Source organism: Falco cherrug, chromosome 4, assembly GCF_023634085.1.
Source record: "Falco cherrug isolate bFalChe1 chromosome 4, bFalChe1.pri, whole genome shotgun sequence".
Classification (NCBI taxonomy): domain Eukaryota; kingdom Metazoa; phylum Chordata; class Aves; order Falconiformes; family Falconidae; genus Falco; species Falco cherrug.
In genome coordinates, this window is record NC_073700.1 from 100,452,116 (window position 1) to 100,467,312 (window position 15,197).

The 15,197-nt window shown below is 45.2% G+C and overlaps 1 protein-coding gene across 2 annotated transcripts in view; it reads left to right on the plus strand.

Annotated features, from left to right (window-relative positions):
• Window positions 1–2,351: 2,351 nt before the first annotated feature.
• Window positions 2,352–15,197, plus strand: part of ZNRF2 (zinc and ring finger 2) — a 60,784-nt gene continuing 47,938 nt past the window's right edge. The window contains exon 1 of one of the 2 annotated variants that reach the window (XM_055707907.1): window positions 2,352–3,265. In XM_055707907.1, the coding sequence (XP_055563882.1) occupies window positions 2,545–3,265 (721 nt within the window). In that variant the 5' untranslated portion in view covers window positions 2,352–2,544. The remainder of the gene's footprint in view (window positions 3,266–15,197) is intronic. The other variant, XM_055707906.1, reaches the window with a different exon arrangement.

Below are 15,197 nucleotides of genomic sequence, written 5' to 3' on the forward strand. Positions count from 1 at the left end.
CAGCTGACCAGCTCCACTACTACTACTACTCAGCAATGGAAATTTTAAGAACTCCATAAAACTCTGAGCATGCTGTCCTCTAAACCTGTCCCGATAGGGCTGGTCATGCCACAGGCATTCTATGCAAAGCAGAAACTATGAGTCATGTTTGCAACATCCTTTGCCCCTGCAGATTCTTGGAATCTAGCAAGATGGGAATTTCTATGGTAGTTTTCCCTTCTGTGGGAACGTTAATAGGATCTCTATCTTCTATGTAACCACTTACTTTCTATACTGTTAGTGTCTCTGAAAGATCGGACAGAAGCTGGCCATGGATTTCAAAAGTAACCAGTGCTAGAGCAGACAGCACATTCACACTTTCTGTAGGAAACTGAACTAGAAAGCACTCATGGGTAGACCTACCTTGGGGTATCTACCATCGATAGCAGAGACTGCAATTTATAATTCACAAGTGGGGACAGCATAGCTTGGGACGACAGATTATCGACCCCAGCTGTCTGCCCGTCACCCAGCACACAAAAGACCAAGCTGTTCACAAGACAGCTGTGGAATCACCGCCTCTTACTGAAACCGGCAACAGTTTACAGCAGCATTCTCTAAATGGGGTTCAGATTATTCACAGTGTCTCAGCTATCCAGAAAAGCAGTGTCTGAATGAAGAATTAGGGCTGGTAATCTCCTCCGCCATCCCCAGCTATGGTACCTCTTCTTGCAAACTGAACTGTGAGCTACACTGATGCCAGAAAGCGACCACATACAGTTGTAATTGAGATGGAGAAAGGCAGGGGAAAAAGGGAGGCCTTTGCACCTCCTTTGTGTCTGAGGACAAGTATCAAAGATACCATGCATGTACATGTAATATGTATAGTACAAATATTACATAATACTTTGTATATTATTTAAGGTTTTGATCCGTTTTATTGTGTTAATTGTAAAATACCTTGGGTGCTATGCCATTGTGACACAGGCACGATTGCAGTTGGAATGCCTGCCTAGATGATATGACAGAGTCCTGAGATGGTGTATAGCACTGCTTCATGGTGACCCATCTTATTTTGCAGCAGACAATAATCCATAAAAACAAGCAGTGTACCTTGGATGACCGATTGTAGGAATCACATTCACATAAATTCCATGTACATGACATTAAGTATCACATATATTTAAAGAAAAAAATAATTTTATCTCCCTGGTAGTGCTGTCATGAGCAAACCCAGCCTGCTATCCAAATGGGTGTAATTCACAGGGCCAAAATTTTCAGCTGTCGGTCAGTCCTTGTGTAAGCCTCTCACCAACAATAACGGGAGTGTTTCCTCTGAGTGGGAGACTGAGGTCTGCAAGATTTTTCTGTACCGCCCGTAGGCCAAAGATACACGGAATTTTCACCCTCCTTGTCTAGCTTCTCCCCCGCATACACCCGCAGAGCCGAGGCCCGCAGCAAACCGCCCAGGTCGGCAGTCCCCTACCCGGGAAAGCTCCCGACAAGGGTAGGCAGCCCGCAGGCCGGCCACCCCGACGAACCCCGGCCCGGGCCCTCCGCCCCCCGGCGGTGCGCGGCCCGACCGAGCAGCGGGGAGCCGCGCTCGCCCGGCGGGGCCTGGGCGGCGGGGGCCGGCCATCCGGGCGCTTTGCCGAAGCTGCAACGGCAAACCGAGATGCGACGCAGCGCGGCAAGAGGGGGCACGCCGCCGAGTGCCGCCACCCCGGTCCTGCCCGCTCCGCCCAGCCGCCTGCCGCCCCTCTCCTTCACCTGGCGGGACACGACGCCGAGCGCAGCCCCGAGGGCCGCCGCCGCCTCCCGCCCGGGGCCCGCGGGCACCGCCATCGGCTGCCCCCAAGGGCCGCCGGGCGAGCCCGGCACGCAAACGCCACCGCTCGCCTGCCACCGCCGGCAGCTCGGCTTTTAACTCCTTCCTCGTCGGGGCGGCCGGCCTGCTCGCCCCGCCGACTTCCCTCGGGCGAGCAGGCAGCCGCCCCCCCGCGTCCCGGCAGGCTCCCGCCTCAGCCCCGAGCGGCCCCGTCTGGGGACTCGGACCTCCGAGAGGCGCGAGACCCGCTACCCCGGCAGCGGCCTCGTCCAGCGCCCGCCCACCTGGCGCTGCCCCGCACCTTGCGTGAGGAGAGGAGCAGAGGGCGGGGTGAGCCGGCGGGCCCGGCCCGTCGCGCCGCGCCGCCGGGGGCCGGTCCCCCGCCGGGCGGGGAAGGGAGGGGGGGGGGGGGGCGGCAGGAGAGGCGGTGGCCGCTGCCGCTGTAACCGCTCCCCATCCCGCCCGCTGGTGCCGCCCCCAGTATGGCGACACGGTAGAGGAGCGGCTGCGCCGGGGTGACCGCCCCCTCCCGCCTCCCGCGGCACAAGCACGGCGCCCCGCGGGCGAGCGAGCGGCCTCGGCGGCGTTGCTGCCGCCGTTGCCCCCCACAGGGCTCAGCGGCGGCGGCGGAGGATGGCGGCGGCGGCGGGCGCGGCGGCAGCAGCAGCAGGAGCAGCAGCGGCGGCGGCGGGGCCGAGCGGCCGCGCGGCGGGAGCCAGCACCGTCCCGAGCAGCTCATGGTGGCGCCCCAGACCCGCGAGCAGCGGCCGCGCCGGGGCCGCCAGCTGAGCCGGATCCCGGCGGGCGGCTCTCCCTTCTCGACACCGACCCACCGAGCGACCCGTTCCCCTCCCCCGGCGCTCCCTCTCCCCCCACCCCAGCGCAACCCGCGCCTCAGATCGCCCCCGCCGGGGCCGGACTCCCGCCACCCCCGGGCGCCGGGGGAAGGCGGCAGCGAAGGGCACCGGCCAGCGCCAGGCGGCGGCGGGACCATGGGCGCGAAGCAGAGCAGCCCCACCACCGCCAACGGCCGCACCCGGGCGTACTCGGGCGGGGATTTACCTTCCTCCAGCAGCAGCAGCAGCGGCGGCGCTAACGGGACCGGCGGGCGCTCGGCAGGCGCTGGCGGGCGGTACGCGCACCTGGCGGCGGCGCCTCATGCCGCTCCCGGCGGCGCGGCGGCGACGGCGGCAGGAGGAGCGGCGGCGGGGGGTGCCGCGGGGTCGGCGCCCCGGAGCAGGTCCTTAGGGGGGGCCACCGCCGCCGGGGCCCGGGCCGCGCAGTCCGCCTTCAACATACCCCACAGCAGCGGCCCCTACGGCTCGCAGGACTCGGTCAACAGCACCCCGGAGGAGGGCGGCCGGGAGCGGCCCGCGGGGGGCGGCGGCGGCACCTCCGGCGGCCCCCGGCTAGTGATCGGCTCGCTGCCCGCTCACCTCTCGCCGCACCTGTTCGGAGGTAAGGGCCAGCCCGCGCGGCGGGGGGCTGGCGGGGGGCTCGCTGCATCTCCCGCCGCTGCGGGGCGGGGGGCGCCTCCTCCGGCTCCCGGCCCGAGGTGGGACGGGTAATGAATCATCACTTTGGGGAGCGCGGCGGCTCCTCCAGGCTGGTGTCCGCCGGAGGGGGGCACGGTTTGGAGACGGGGATTCCAGGCCAGCGTCTCCTATTGTTTGTAACGAGAGCCCTGGAAGGGGGAGGGGGGGGGGCGCGCTAAGAATGAAACGAACCCCGCGGTGGGGACGGTGAGGAGGAAGCGCAGCCCCACCGGCCGGCGGCTTTAATAGCAGTAATCAGTGCCTGTGTAAATACTCTTGCCTACTACTTACATAATTAGAATTTAATTGGATCATGTGTCTCCGCCGTTTATTCTAAAATTGGACCAAACCCCTCTTTAGGTACTGATTAATATGTGGCTGATGCTTGTTCCTCTTTTTAAGTTCTCGAGTTCCCCGATCTGAAAGTCGATTAAGAAAAACAGAAGTTAAAGTAAGTTTCTCTGTTTATTTTCCCCCTAAGAGGAGAGGGGAGCCCGATAGCTGTCGGTGCCGCTGGAGTACGGGCTTGCCGCACCGGTTCCCCATAGTCTGGTGTAGTCTTGAGGATGGCCGTATGTGCTCTTGAGGCAGGAGAAACGCTCAGCTAAACTCTGAGTTAACCAAGAAGCTGAGGCCCTTTAAGGGTTATATTAAACGTGGAGCAAGTTGTCTCCCCACCACCAACCCCCCCACCCCTCCTGTGATACAGAGGTGAATAGGGCTAGTATAGGACTTTTTACTACCTGTGTTCTTTACCTTAAAGTTAAAAATCTGCCTGTAAGTTGCCAGCTCCTTTCAAAGTTGCTGACTACTTTTGATACTCCTTATTCTAAAGGAATAACCTTTAGGTCATTGTTTGTATGTCAAACATGAAGGTGCAAGGTGACTTTTTTAAATGGATTCATTCTCTTGATAATTCTAATGCGTGTATTATAACCTGTCTAAATACTAGCCAGCTTCCCCAAAAGCTTTGTTTTGGAAAAGAGGGGGCTAATGTGAAATTTCTGACCTTCTGTATACTGGTTAATCCGTTTGTGAGTACTATTTGTAGCAGGCTGGGCTTGCTTTTCTAAAAAGCGACCTGTTTTTAGCCAAAGCAGAGTTCTTTTCAGTGCAACCCTCACAGGGTGCACAAGGTTTCTGTCCCGTGGCCTGCCACCTGTATGTTGTTGGTTCATTGACCTGAAGACTGCATCACTGTTACTTCCTAGATGTAAAACTGCCTCCTCCCAGCACAGTGGTCGAACATTAACAGAAAGCTGTCAAACCCTACTGTAATAAAGGAAGAAAATAAGAAAACTTAACTATTCTCATAGTGGCAAGCTGCTCAATGGGAGTGCTTTGTTGCAAGGATGCTTGCTGTACCAACCAGGTAGCTTGTGGGGGAAGGAGGTGCATGCCTTTCTCCCAGTGATGAAAGGATGCCCTATCATGGAGTATTGTGCAGTTTGTGCTACGCACAAGGGAGTCATTAAAACATGTAGCCAGTTGTTGGTCAAAGGTAAAACTTGGTTTTTTTCCTCCATGCTTAAACATGGTCTTGCAACCTGTCTTGCTGCCAGGAGGGAATGGATTAAATGTAAATGCAGCGATGAGGATCAGTAACCTAGGAAACTGTTCATTCAGATGCAGAAAGGTCTCTTCAGAATAACTCTGAATTTGATCATACTTTTCTATGGCATGTGATAATCTATTAATTGCTGTGCTACACCATCTTTTGTCTTTTGCAAGTCTCTGAAACTGGCATATTAAAGAGGATAGAGACTGAAATGATGCAAAGCTTGTTGGGTTTTCCTATGCAAGAAGAGCGCTAGGAGAGATACACTGTCTTAATCTACTGACTAATAAATAAGGAATGCCACGTGTTAGGAGTTTGAGTAGCAAGTTTTAAAATACACTGTTCTTAAAGTGGTCACAAGATGGTCCTGAATCTTCTTGCTGCTTCTCTTCTAAAAATCTTGGTATTTCTGATTGGGATGAGTAACTTTTAATCATACACTGCAACACCTGTGAAGAAGGCCTCACTTGAAACATTATTCTTTTCCTCAATTTAAATATTCTGTGATATCAGTGATAAATTACTCCGTATTATATTGAATGTTGGCATCCTTGCTTAGTTGTATGCTGTGTCTTTTCTTGATGTCTTGTTAATACCTAGGTGCTTGGAACAAGTAGCACCACTGGAGATCATACATTAGCAGTATCAGCGTGGTGAAAAATAACTTGAAACATTGTTTTTGTCCTGATGGTAACGAGCTCAAGCTTGTCTAGGTGTGGTATCTGGCATTTATCTTGTGTATCATAAGCATGCTTGAAGTCCCGTCCCTTGTTTTGTAACTTGCAAATTAGCCAAATTGCTTCTTTTTTATCTTGAAAACTACTGAAATTGATTTGGAGGATTAGCATAGCAATTCCCTGAAAATTAAAAAAGATCAAGAATAACTTCCATAAGTTCAACTGAATCTCCAGCTATTTATGTTTTTAGGCATACTGCTTTGGCTTCATCAACCAGTGACATGTGGGTGTTGCATTTGTTAAATTACTGTAATTAATTTACTATTAGTGAATTATACTCCATTGTCACTTTTACTGAGCAGCTTTGCATGCTGAAGTAGTGTATAAATATTAACTCTCTAATGTAACATACTTAAATCCATACTATGCTTGTTAATATGCCATTTGAATGAGAATATAAAAAGTATTATGTTATTGTATGCTAATGTATTGGAAAGTATGATCAGGTATTTTCTATGTTCCTTTAATAGGAACTGTAGTAACAATAGCCTTTCCTGACTGTGAGGGTCTGACGTTCCTTTCTTAACCTCAGGCTAGTGCACTATTTTGATCAACATATAATGGAGTAGCTAATGCTATGGAACCTTACATCTCATCTCAGGGAGAGTTCAATTCACTGAATAACTGGGCCCTTGGGCTCACAGAAGAGGAAAAAAAATACGTGTGTTTAACTTTGTGCTGCAAGTGTGTCTGGAGTAGGCTTGGAGTACTAAGCAGAGCGAGACCCAAATTCCGTAAGATCCTATGGCACTCCCAGATGCAGAGGTCAAACCTGTGCATGATGTTCAAGCACTTTCTTGCAACACAGTGTTAAGTATCGCTTTAAAGGAAGCTGGAAACACTGTTATTGGGGAATTTTGACCCGTTGTTTCCGGCTCTGTTCATCAGTGAATGGGACTTCCCCTCTCTCCCAACCCCAAAGTAAATGTTCTTACCTTCTGTTAAAAACAGTGTGTAGAAGAGTTGGCACTGAGATCCGCAGTTATTTTTTCCACTGTGTTTTTAGGTGGTAAGTATCCCTGTGTAGACTGTCAACACTGCACCAAAGCTAGGGCTGTAGTTACAATCTAGTTTGTTTCTGTCAATGATGCTTGCAGCCTTGATTCAGCTAAAAATGGAAGGTCTTGTAGAATTTTCTTGCTTTGGGTAACTAAGTGATGTGCTACTTCCCTCATTGAAAATGTTGACACCTCCTCAGAACCCACTTCATGTTTGTAATCCTGTTTCTGGGTGATCGCAACAGGGAGAATTTTCAGTGAAAATACCTAGTATAAGTATCCTTCTGGTGTTCACATTTAAATCTCTTACTGGGAATGTTGTTATAGGCCAAGAATAAAGCCTTTAAATATTTTTTGTTTTTGTCTTCAAAAGTCTGTTAGGGAAAAGTATGTAAAAATTCAAGTAAAGATAGCAGAAATGTTGCGTATTGAGTCTTATAAGTTTCCACATCAGTTCTTCGTTCACAGACTCAGAGAATGGTCAGGGTTGGAAGGGACCTCTGGAGATCATCTAGTCCAACCCCCTGCTAAAGCAGGTTCACCTACAGCAGGTTGCACAGAGTCGTGTCCAGGTGGGTTTTGAACGTCTCCAGAGAAGGAGGCTCTACAACCTCTCCGGGCAGCCTGTGCCAGGGCTCTGTCACTCTCAAAGTAGTTCTTCCTCGCATTCAGATGGAACTTCCCACGTTGCAGTTTGTGCCCGTTGCCCCTTGTCCTGTCGCTGGGCACCACTGAAAAGAGCCTGGCCCCATCCCATTAGAGTTGATAGAGCAGAAACTGTAAAAATATTATACAAAATCTCAGATTGTGTTATATACAGTTTCATATGATGCATTTCTAGACAGATTTTAAATATATAGTGTTGTCAGATACAATTGTTGACAGCTTTCAGGCCTATGTCAAGACTTGGGGTAATAATTTGGAGATTAAGTTGTGTCTGTTCAACTCGATTAGGAGAAGGAAGTTTATTACATTCTTCTCGCACCAAATAATGATCAGGCTTTTTTATAAAGTACTTTACTGTGCAGGATTTATCACCAGCTACTGAATATACATAACATAATATGGGTAGAACCTTCTAGGTATGTTATAGTAGCATTTGTTTGTAATAATAGCTGGTAGAAGTAATGAATGAATTCTTCATTCTGTAGAAGAAGGTTCACAAAAGCCTCAGGTTATAACCTAACTGACTTGGTGATTGTGGGAAGTAGATATCAGTACAAGAATGATGTGAAGTCTCGGAAAAGAAACTTTTTAGACACCTCTCAGACTGCCTAAACAGCCACATCTTGTTTTGTTTTCCATCTGATTTGTTTAGTTATATGGTACGTTTGAGTATGTTCTCGAGGTTCTCTTCATCCTTCTCACACCTTTTTTGGAGGGAATACAACTGTCTTTTGGTCACTCTCTTGCCCTTCCCTCCCAGTGCCACAGAAGTACTATTGCTTTAAGAAATTGTGAAACTCTTGAACACTTCAGACTTCAATGCTGCTCCTGTTTTGCTTAAGCCAAAGTTGTAGCTCTGAGGTCTTTGCGCCCTGACTTGGGAGAAGTGTTGGGAAATGTGCTTTGCAGTGAGACTGTTGGGATGCCCTCTGTGTGTGAATCACGTTAAAAGCAGTGAAATTTGCTATTGCAATTTGAGCCTGTATGCCTTGATATACTGCTTGACGTACTTTCTCTTCCTGACAGTTGGAATTTTTTTTTGGTGTTTGAGGAAGGCCGGTGAACCTTTGATACAATATATGTTTCTCTAAATTACTTCCTAACCATTCAGAATGAGGAAAGAGTATAAAGATTTAGTCCAATAAAAGCTATAACTTTTCCATACAAATTGTGCCTTGTTTTAAAGTTACAATAACATTTTTCTGTTATTTGCTCTTATGAATACAAAAATTCCTATGTGCATTTTCAGATAGTTTTGCTGTTGCAGTTCATAGGTCTTACAAGGTGCAGAACAACGAAAGCTAAGAGACTGTCTCTGCTTTGGTGTTTTGATTTATTTCTTTTTACTTGGCTGCACCAGTGAAACACAATCATATCCATGTTTGTCCACTTTGGAAAAATGAAAGCAGTAACAGTGAGAGGCTGGCTGAGGTCTGCTGATTGTAGAAGGTTAAAATGGAGACTGATCTGAAAGCTGAGAGAAATATAAATGTGTCTGTACATGTAAATGTAACTTCACAACAGCCACAGATATGGGGAGGAGATAGATGTATACCTCATTTTCTCTTCGGTGACACCAATGAGTTGACTCCAAAGTGAGAGAGAAGAGTCACTTCTGAAATCTCTGAAGGTGCAGGAGGTTTTAGAAATGTATTACCATTGCATTAACCAAAATACAGATTGAAAGATCCAGCGTGCTAGGAATGCAGTCCAAGGATAAATCTATCGATAAGGAGTTTCAGAAGAGCTGTTCTGACAGATGGGTTTGAGGAACCTGATCTCTTTCCAGGGTCTCAGTCTTGCTGTGTTTAGCGGGCTCTTCTGTTGTTCCCCCATACATACAGCGAGCAGCATACTGGTCCTGGCTGGCAGCAGAGATGTAAGCTCCCCTAAGGAGGGGACAGGGAAAAGTATCAAAAAGTCCAGCACCACCACCCACCTGCTCTGGCTCAGCCAGGAGAGTGCTTTTAGTCTCAAATGTTAAGTGTTTGGACAAATGAGCTAAAATAACTGTTTGGATCTTCTGGTAGTACTAGTGAAGCCCCGGGAGCTGTTTTGTTGCCTTCAGTTGGAGACAGGTCTTTGTGATAATGAGAGGATTGAAGCACTGGAGTAAAGACTAAAGTGAGTGGTAGAGGATCTTTGGAGGCCTTCTTTTTCTTCTCTTGCCTGGTAAACAAAAGGGGTTAGGAGAAGTGAAATAATAAAAATGGCAGCACTGCATTTAGGGGAGAAATGTAAACAGTTAACAGACTGAAGAAAAGGAAGCAGCCTAATTGTAATGGCATATATAAATATTTCTTTTGGCTATCAAGACAGCGAAAATACCTGATTGAGCATTTGCAGTGCCAGTTCAAACAAAGGCCTTCCCCTTTAATGTCTTCTGAATACCTGTCCAACCCTGATATCCTGACAGTGTGCCTCTCCTCATGTTCTCTCACATAATTGCAGACTAGTCTTCAACAACCTCCCAAGTAATTTCTTTGTCTTACAAAGAAAGCCTTTTGTAGCTGCTAGAAATTCAAACCTATTTTTAAAAGACTTTGTCTACCCATCTGTTTGGGTAAGTTCTCTCGTGTTCTTGCCAGCTGCTTGTGGAAAACTTCATTGTGTAAATGTTCTTCATTTGCTGTCATAGCCTTACATGAAACTTAAGTTTTGAATAATGTTATGAAGATTTTTTAGTAGGTTTTCCCTTCTATTTGCAGATGCATGAACCAAATCTATATTTTTTTCAAGCTTTTTTCTGCTGTCTGCTGCTCATTAATGGTTTAATTATTTTCAGGAGAGTTGTATGGTCATTTCTACAGATTGCATTCATTTACGAAGGTAATGGAACATGCTGTTCTTGCAGATGTTTAATGCATGAAAAGAAACAGTAAGAAACCTCCGAGTGCTCTGTGTTTCTATTTTGGAATATCTTTAAAGACCTGCATCTTACCAATCAAAAGAAAACAATTTGTATAAAAAACACAGTTACCTAAGTAAAACCAGAACAGCACTTCTTAAGCATCCAGGAAAGTGGTTTTGCTGTCTACTCTCTGGTTAGATATTTCCTAAGCAAGTGCCTATGTTCCCACTGCCACCTTTCCTTGGTAAATGATCATCGTGACCTTCATAAGGATGTCTCAGTGTGCATCCAGAGCTCTTTGTCTGTTGTTTGGTAGGCTGCAAGTTCCTGACACTTGCAAAAACGTGAGGGTAAGCCACAGAAAAAAATGAGGCTGGTTCTCACTTTCACTCAGGACACGCTTCTGTTTTCTGCATGGAAATTGCATACTGTTGACCCAGAGACATCAGGAAGCATGCAGGAAAATCTTGTAGGGCTCATGATGCCTGCCTGCCAAACAGAATATGAATTGTTGTGTGGGATTTGACTCCATTACTCTTAGTCATCTTTAGGAACTGAGCTACCTGGGTGTTGTTTTCTTCCTTGTCTGCTCTGTCTAAAAATCAGACCACCAGAGACTGTGAATAGTCCCCAAAGGGTGGGTGTGCTGCATACCATTGTGGATATTTTTAGTAGATTCTGTTTGCTGACTGACTCGGTGTGCTATAAATACAGAGTTCTCATCTGGCATGCACTTTGCATGTCTTCTAGTAACTTACAATAAATTAACCTAAGAATATTGGCAAGTAATAAATAAACTGTTGCAATTTATTTGGCTTTCCATATGAAGTGTCATTTATATAAAGCAATTATTTAGCAATATTTGAACTGTAAATGGCTTTTAAAACTAGTGGTGTTCCAAAACACTTCCTAGTCAGGCTCCCATAATTGGTCCCCATGTCAGATTGATTTATGCTGCAATTTCATTATGGTTTTAAAAATTGAAGGTGGAGTGTTTAGATAGGAGAGGTTAGTTGAGCGTCTGGAGTAGTATCAATACTAGTAAATTATATTATTTGTTATGTCAGTACTAGCACGTTGCCTGAACATGCCTAAAGGCTATTCTGTGGGAAAAAATTGAGCTTTAGTTATGATTCTCCAGGATTTTTTTTTTTTTTTCATAAAGCATAGGTGTCTATACATTTGCTTGAGTTGAAATATGGTTAAGGCACATATCACATTTTTTAAATCATGAGGACTCAATGCAAAAAGGGGAGAGACCCATGTCTTATTAAAATACAGATGTATCTGTCTTTGAGTATTGAATTTGATAGAAAATTGAAAGATGGGTTCTTGCTGAATTGTGCTGAGCGTAACCTAAGTGCAGTTCTTCTGTACTGCTAAAATGAAAACTGTCATAGTGTACACCAGCAGACGTGGCCTTCATGAAAGAAATTTAAAACTGGTGAAGTTCTCCATGTGCAGTGAAAGGTCTGCCTGGAAGTGCTTTCTGCATATTGCCTGAACACACGACAGTATTTTGAGAATCTTAAAAAAATTCTTTCATAATGAAATCTGGACCAATCTGGTGATAGTCTTTCAGAAAACTTACAAAATAAACTGTCTTCTTGCCAACAATCCTAGATAGTTCCCTGAAAGTCATGTTGCTTTTGAATCCTGACTTCCTGCAGCTATCAGGAGTTTTACTTCTTGTGGACTGAAGACCATCACCCGTCCTTGATTCTTGAGCATGAATATGGATTGAAGTTCCAGTATGGGGAAGAATCTAGCCTGTCTTGAGAAAATGCTGTGGCCCTACCAAAGAGAGCAGAGCATCATCAGCCAAGCAAGTTTCGGAGAGATAATGGTGGACAATCTCCAGAATATAAAGAACAGTGACAGTAGTAAAGTGCAGTTCTGTATGTCATTTAACTGCTTTCACCATGAGGCAGTCCTCTTTCTTCTCATTGTCTTTTCTGCAGCAGTACGGATGACTAGAATAGCCTAAGGTGCCAGACTTCAGGACTTGCTGTCCATTTTCTTGGGTGTTTTTCTGTCCGTTGGGAAGAATTAGTTTAAAATCACACACCTGCATTCTGAGTATTGGAAGGGATGCTATGCTTGTACAGCAAGTGGCTCAGGGCTCCTGTAGTCTTTTAAACTGGGTAAGTGTGATTCATCTTCAGAGGTAATTTTGATGAAGTATCCTGAAAGGTAGTATTACTGAGTTCAGGTGTGAAGTGCCCAAATACAGGGTTACCTATGCAACTCTCTTCTGGAGGTTTTTAATTTTCTGGTGTTGTGATTTTGCAACCTTAATGATCAAGTAGGGTTGCTTTGAGTGTTTGGGTTTGGTTTTTCATCCCCTTATCCATGTGGCTATATCTATTAGAGATAGTCAGATCTGTGTGGATACATACTTGTTGGATTTCTCTTTTGGGAGTACTAGTAAATATATGACAAGTACATTGAGTTCAAAACAAAATAAAAAAGACCCCACTTTGTTATAGCTGTATCAATCTATTAACAAATTACAATTCCAAAATAATAAAACACAATTGTAAAACTAATTCTATATTTTTAAACTGCTGTGTAAAGAAATAAAATACCTGCTCCACCTGTGCAATAGAGCCATAAGACTGTCGGTGGCTGAAGAGAAAGGATCTGCCAGAATAGCATGGGAACGAAAACAGCATGAAATTCACATGTGTGAAAGGGCAGCATGCTATCAAAGAAACACCCTTTGAATATCTAATTCAGCTGTCCTAACACTGGGATACTAGATGATTAACATTTAGAAACCAGATGACAAGTGTACTGGCTTTGCCTTGCTTCTTAAGGACTGAGTTCTATTACTCTTCAGTTAGCTTTCACTGTGTGTTCTACAGCTCAGCCTTGGATTAGTTTATATCGGAATGTTTCGTATCTGTGAATTCGTGTGTTTTGTAAGCGATAACATTTTCAAAGACAGATGATACTGGGCTTCTTCATAACCATGGATGTGAAAACCCAAAGTGTTTAAAATGCTTTTGAATTAAAATACAATACTGAAACAGCTTCCAATTTGGAGGAAATACAGATTCCATTGCTAGCATAATAAAACATGTGCTAAAATAAACCTTGGTTTTCACACACTTGATAAGACCAAGATCCAGTGATAGTGTGCAACTAGGGAGTGGAGGAAGTGTTCCTTGGAAATGTGAGACTAGCTCTGCTGCAAACAAAGAAATGCAAATAATGTGTTTTATGTTGTACAAAGCGAGGGGGATGATGTGTTCAACCCAGGTTATTCTCCCTTGTGTCTCCACTGTGCCTCTCCAGTTGTAAAGCACACAGTTGTGTTCAGCTGATGGTCAAAAGGAAATGGACACATTTGGAGCTGGAGGGCAAGAGTTCCTTCTAGCGGGCTGGGTGGGCATATGTGAATTCCCTCTACAGGTGTGCAGGCAACTAACCTTTTAAATGTATTTAATGATTGCATACTTGGCTTTAAAGCTTTATTCAGAAGAAATGTTCAAAAGAGTTTTAAGTTCAGACGATGTAATTCCATCACCTTAAACAGTTTAATATGTTAAGGAGATCCATTCATTTGTGAGAAGTAGGCTTCTCACTTATTAATTAAGCTTTACGAAGACCATTTGAGCCAAGAGCAGTGCTGAGATTGTTCCTGTCCACACAGATAAGGCAAGTTTATGCTGTCGTGGAACCTGAGGTCATGGAGTGGTTGTCAAAAGCATTCCAGTTTTTAGATTCTGGCCAGTATTGATTCTCTTTTAGGGATTGGCTAGCTGTAATCTCTGATCAAGGTAGTTTTGACTACGGGCTAAATATTTGTTTAAAAAAACCTTTAAAATATTTGACCTTGGTTTTTTTATTTATTATTAAGTGACAGAACAAAAAAAATTCCAGGACCTCTGCTGCAGCTCTTGCTTTTAGTAATACTAGAAAAGTCAGTAGGAATTAATGTCTTTAACTTCTTCTAACTCATGGAAAAAAATAATATTCTTAGCAGTCTTTTATCAATGCCGAATATGAATTGCCTTATATTTGTTGTAACACATGGCAGTCTTTCTCTGCAAAATACTTGCTTATGTGTGGCTGTTGCCTGATTTTTTAGTAGTGAGTTAATGATACTGACCTCCATTTTAGCTGAATTTTAATTTGCCGATGAAAATACTGGCATACAGATTTTGTATTTTATCTTGGTATTTTATTGATGAAAAACACGTACTCGGCAGCAAAGCTAGAAGCAGCCAAAAGCATCCAAAAATGAAGTGGATCCCTGTTGAAGTATACTGGAGGAGTGGTTCTCGTATTTTGCTGTCCACAGGTTGTTCCTTCCATCTCTGCCATTCTACCCGTTGTTCATTAGTTAACTAATGAAAATGGCAGGGTAGTGTGTAGGTGTAGTGTGGTATTGAATGAGGGTGTAGCATGGTATTCAATGGTGTTGGCTTTTCAAATCTGAGAAGCTATGCAGCCAAGTTGTTGGTTTGGTGGCGTGTCTGGATTGCTAATTATGCTGAGAAACAGGGTGCTGGGTTAGTGTAGCTATACAGCCTTTTAATAATGAAACTTACTCCAGCTACAGCTCTGATATAATGAGCTGAGTATGGGAGACCTGAAGATATTCTGGTCTAGATGAGATGATATCAGTTTGGGGACTATTCTGATTTTCCCCCTTGTTTTGCTCAACAAATAGCTTGCAGGTTAAGTATGCTGAGGGGATGCATAATTTGCATAATTCCTTGAGGAAGGCTCTTAAATGCTTGCAAGCAGTTAAACATCTTTACTTCTATTTAGCTATAATATTTGTAAAATGTTCTGCATTTTAAAAAGTGCTGCAAAATACCAATTATAATATGCATCTCTAGGGACTTTTTTGTCTTTTTTTTTCCTTCCTTTCCCATCATCAATTTGGACTGGTTCTGGGCCATTCAACAGCTGTGTCCCATGGCAGCCTAATTCTAATTGTAAAACTTTGTTAGCTGTAGCATGCAAGCATTCTTTGGAATGTTTGAAAAAAAATATTTGTATTTTGTATTCAACACATGGCTGGCCTGACA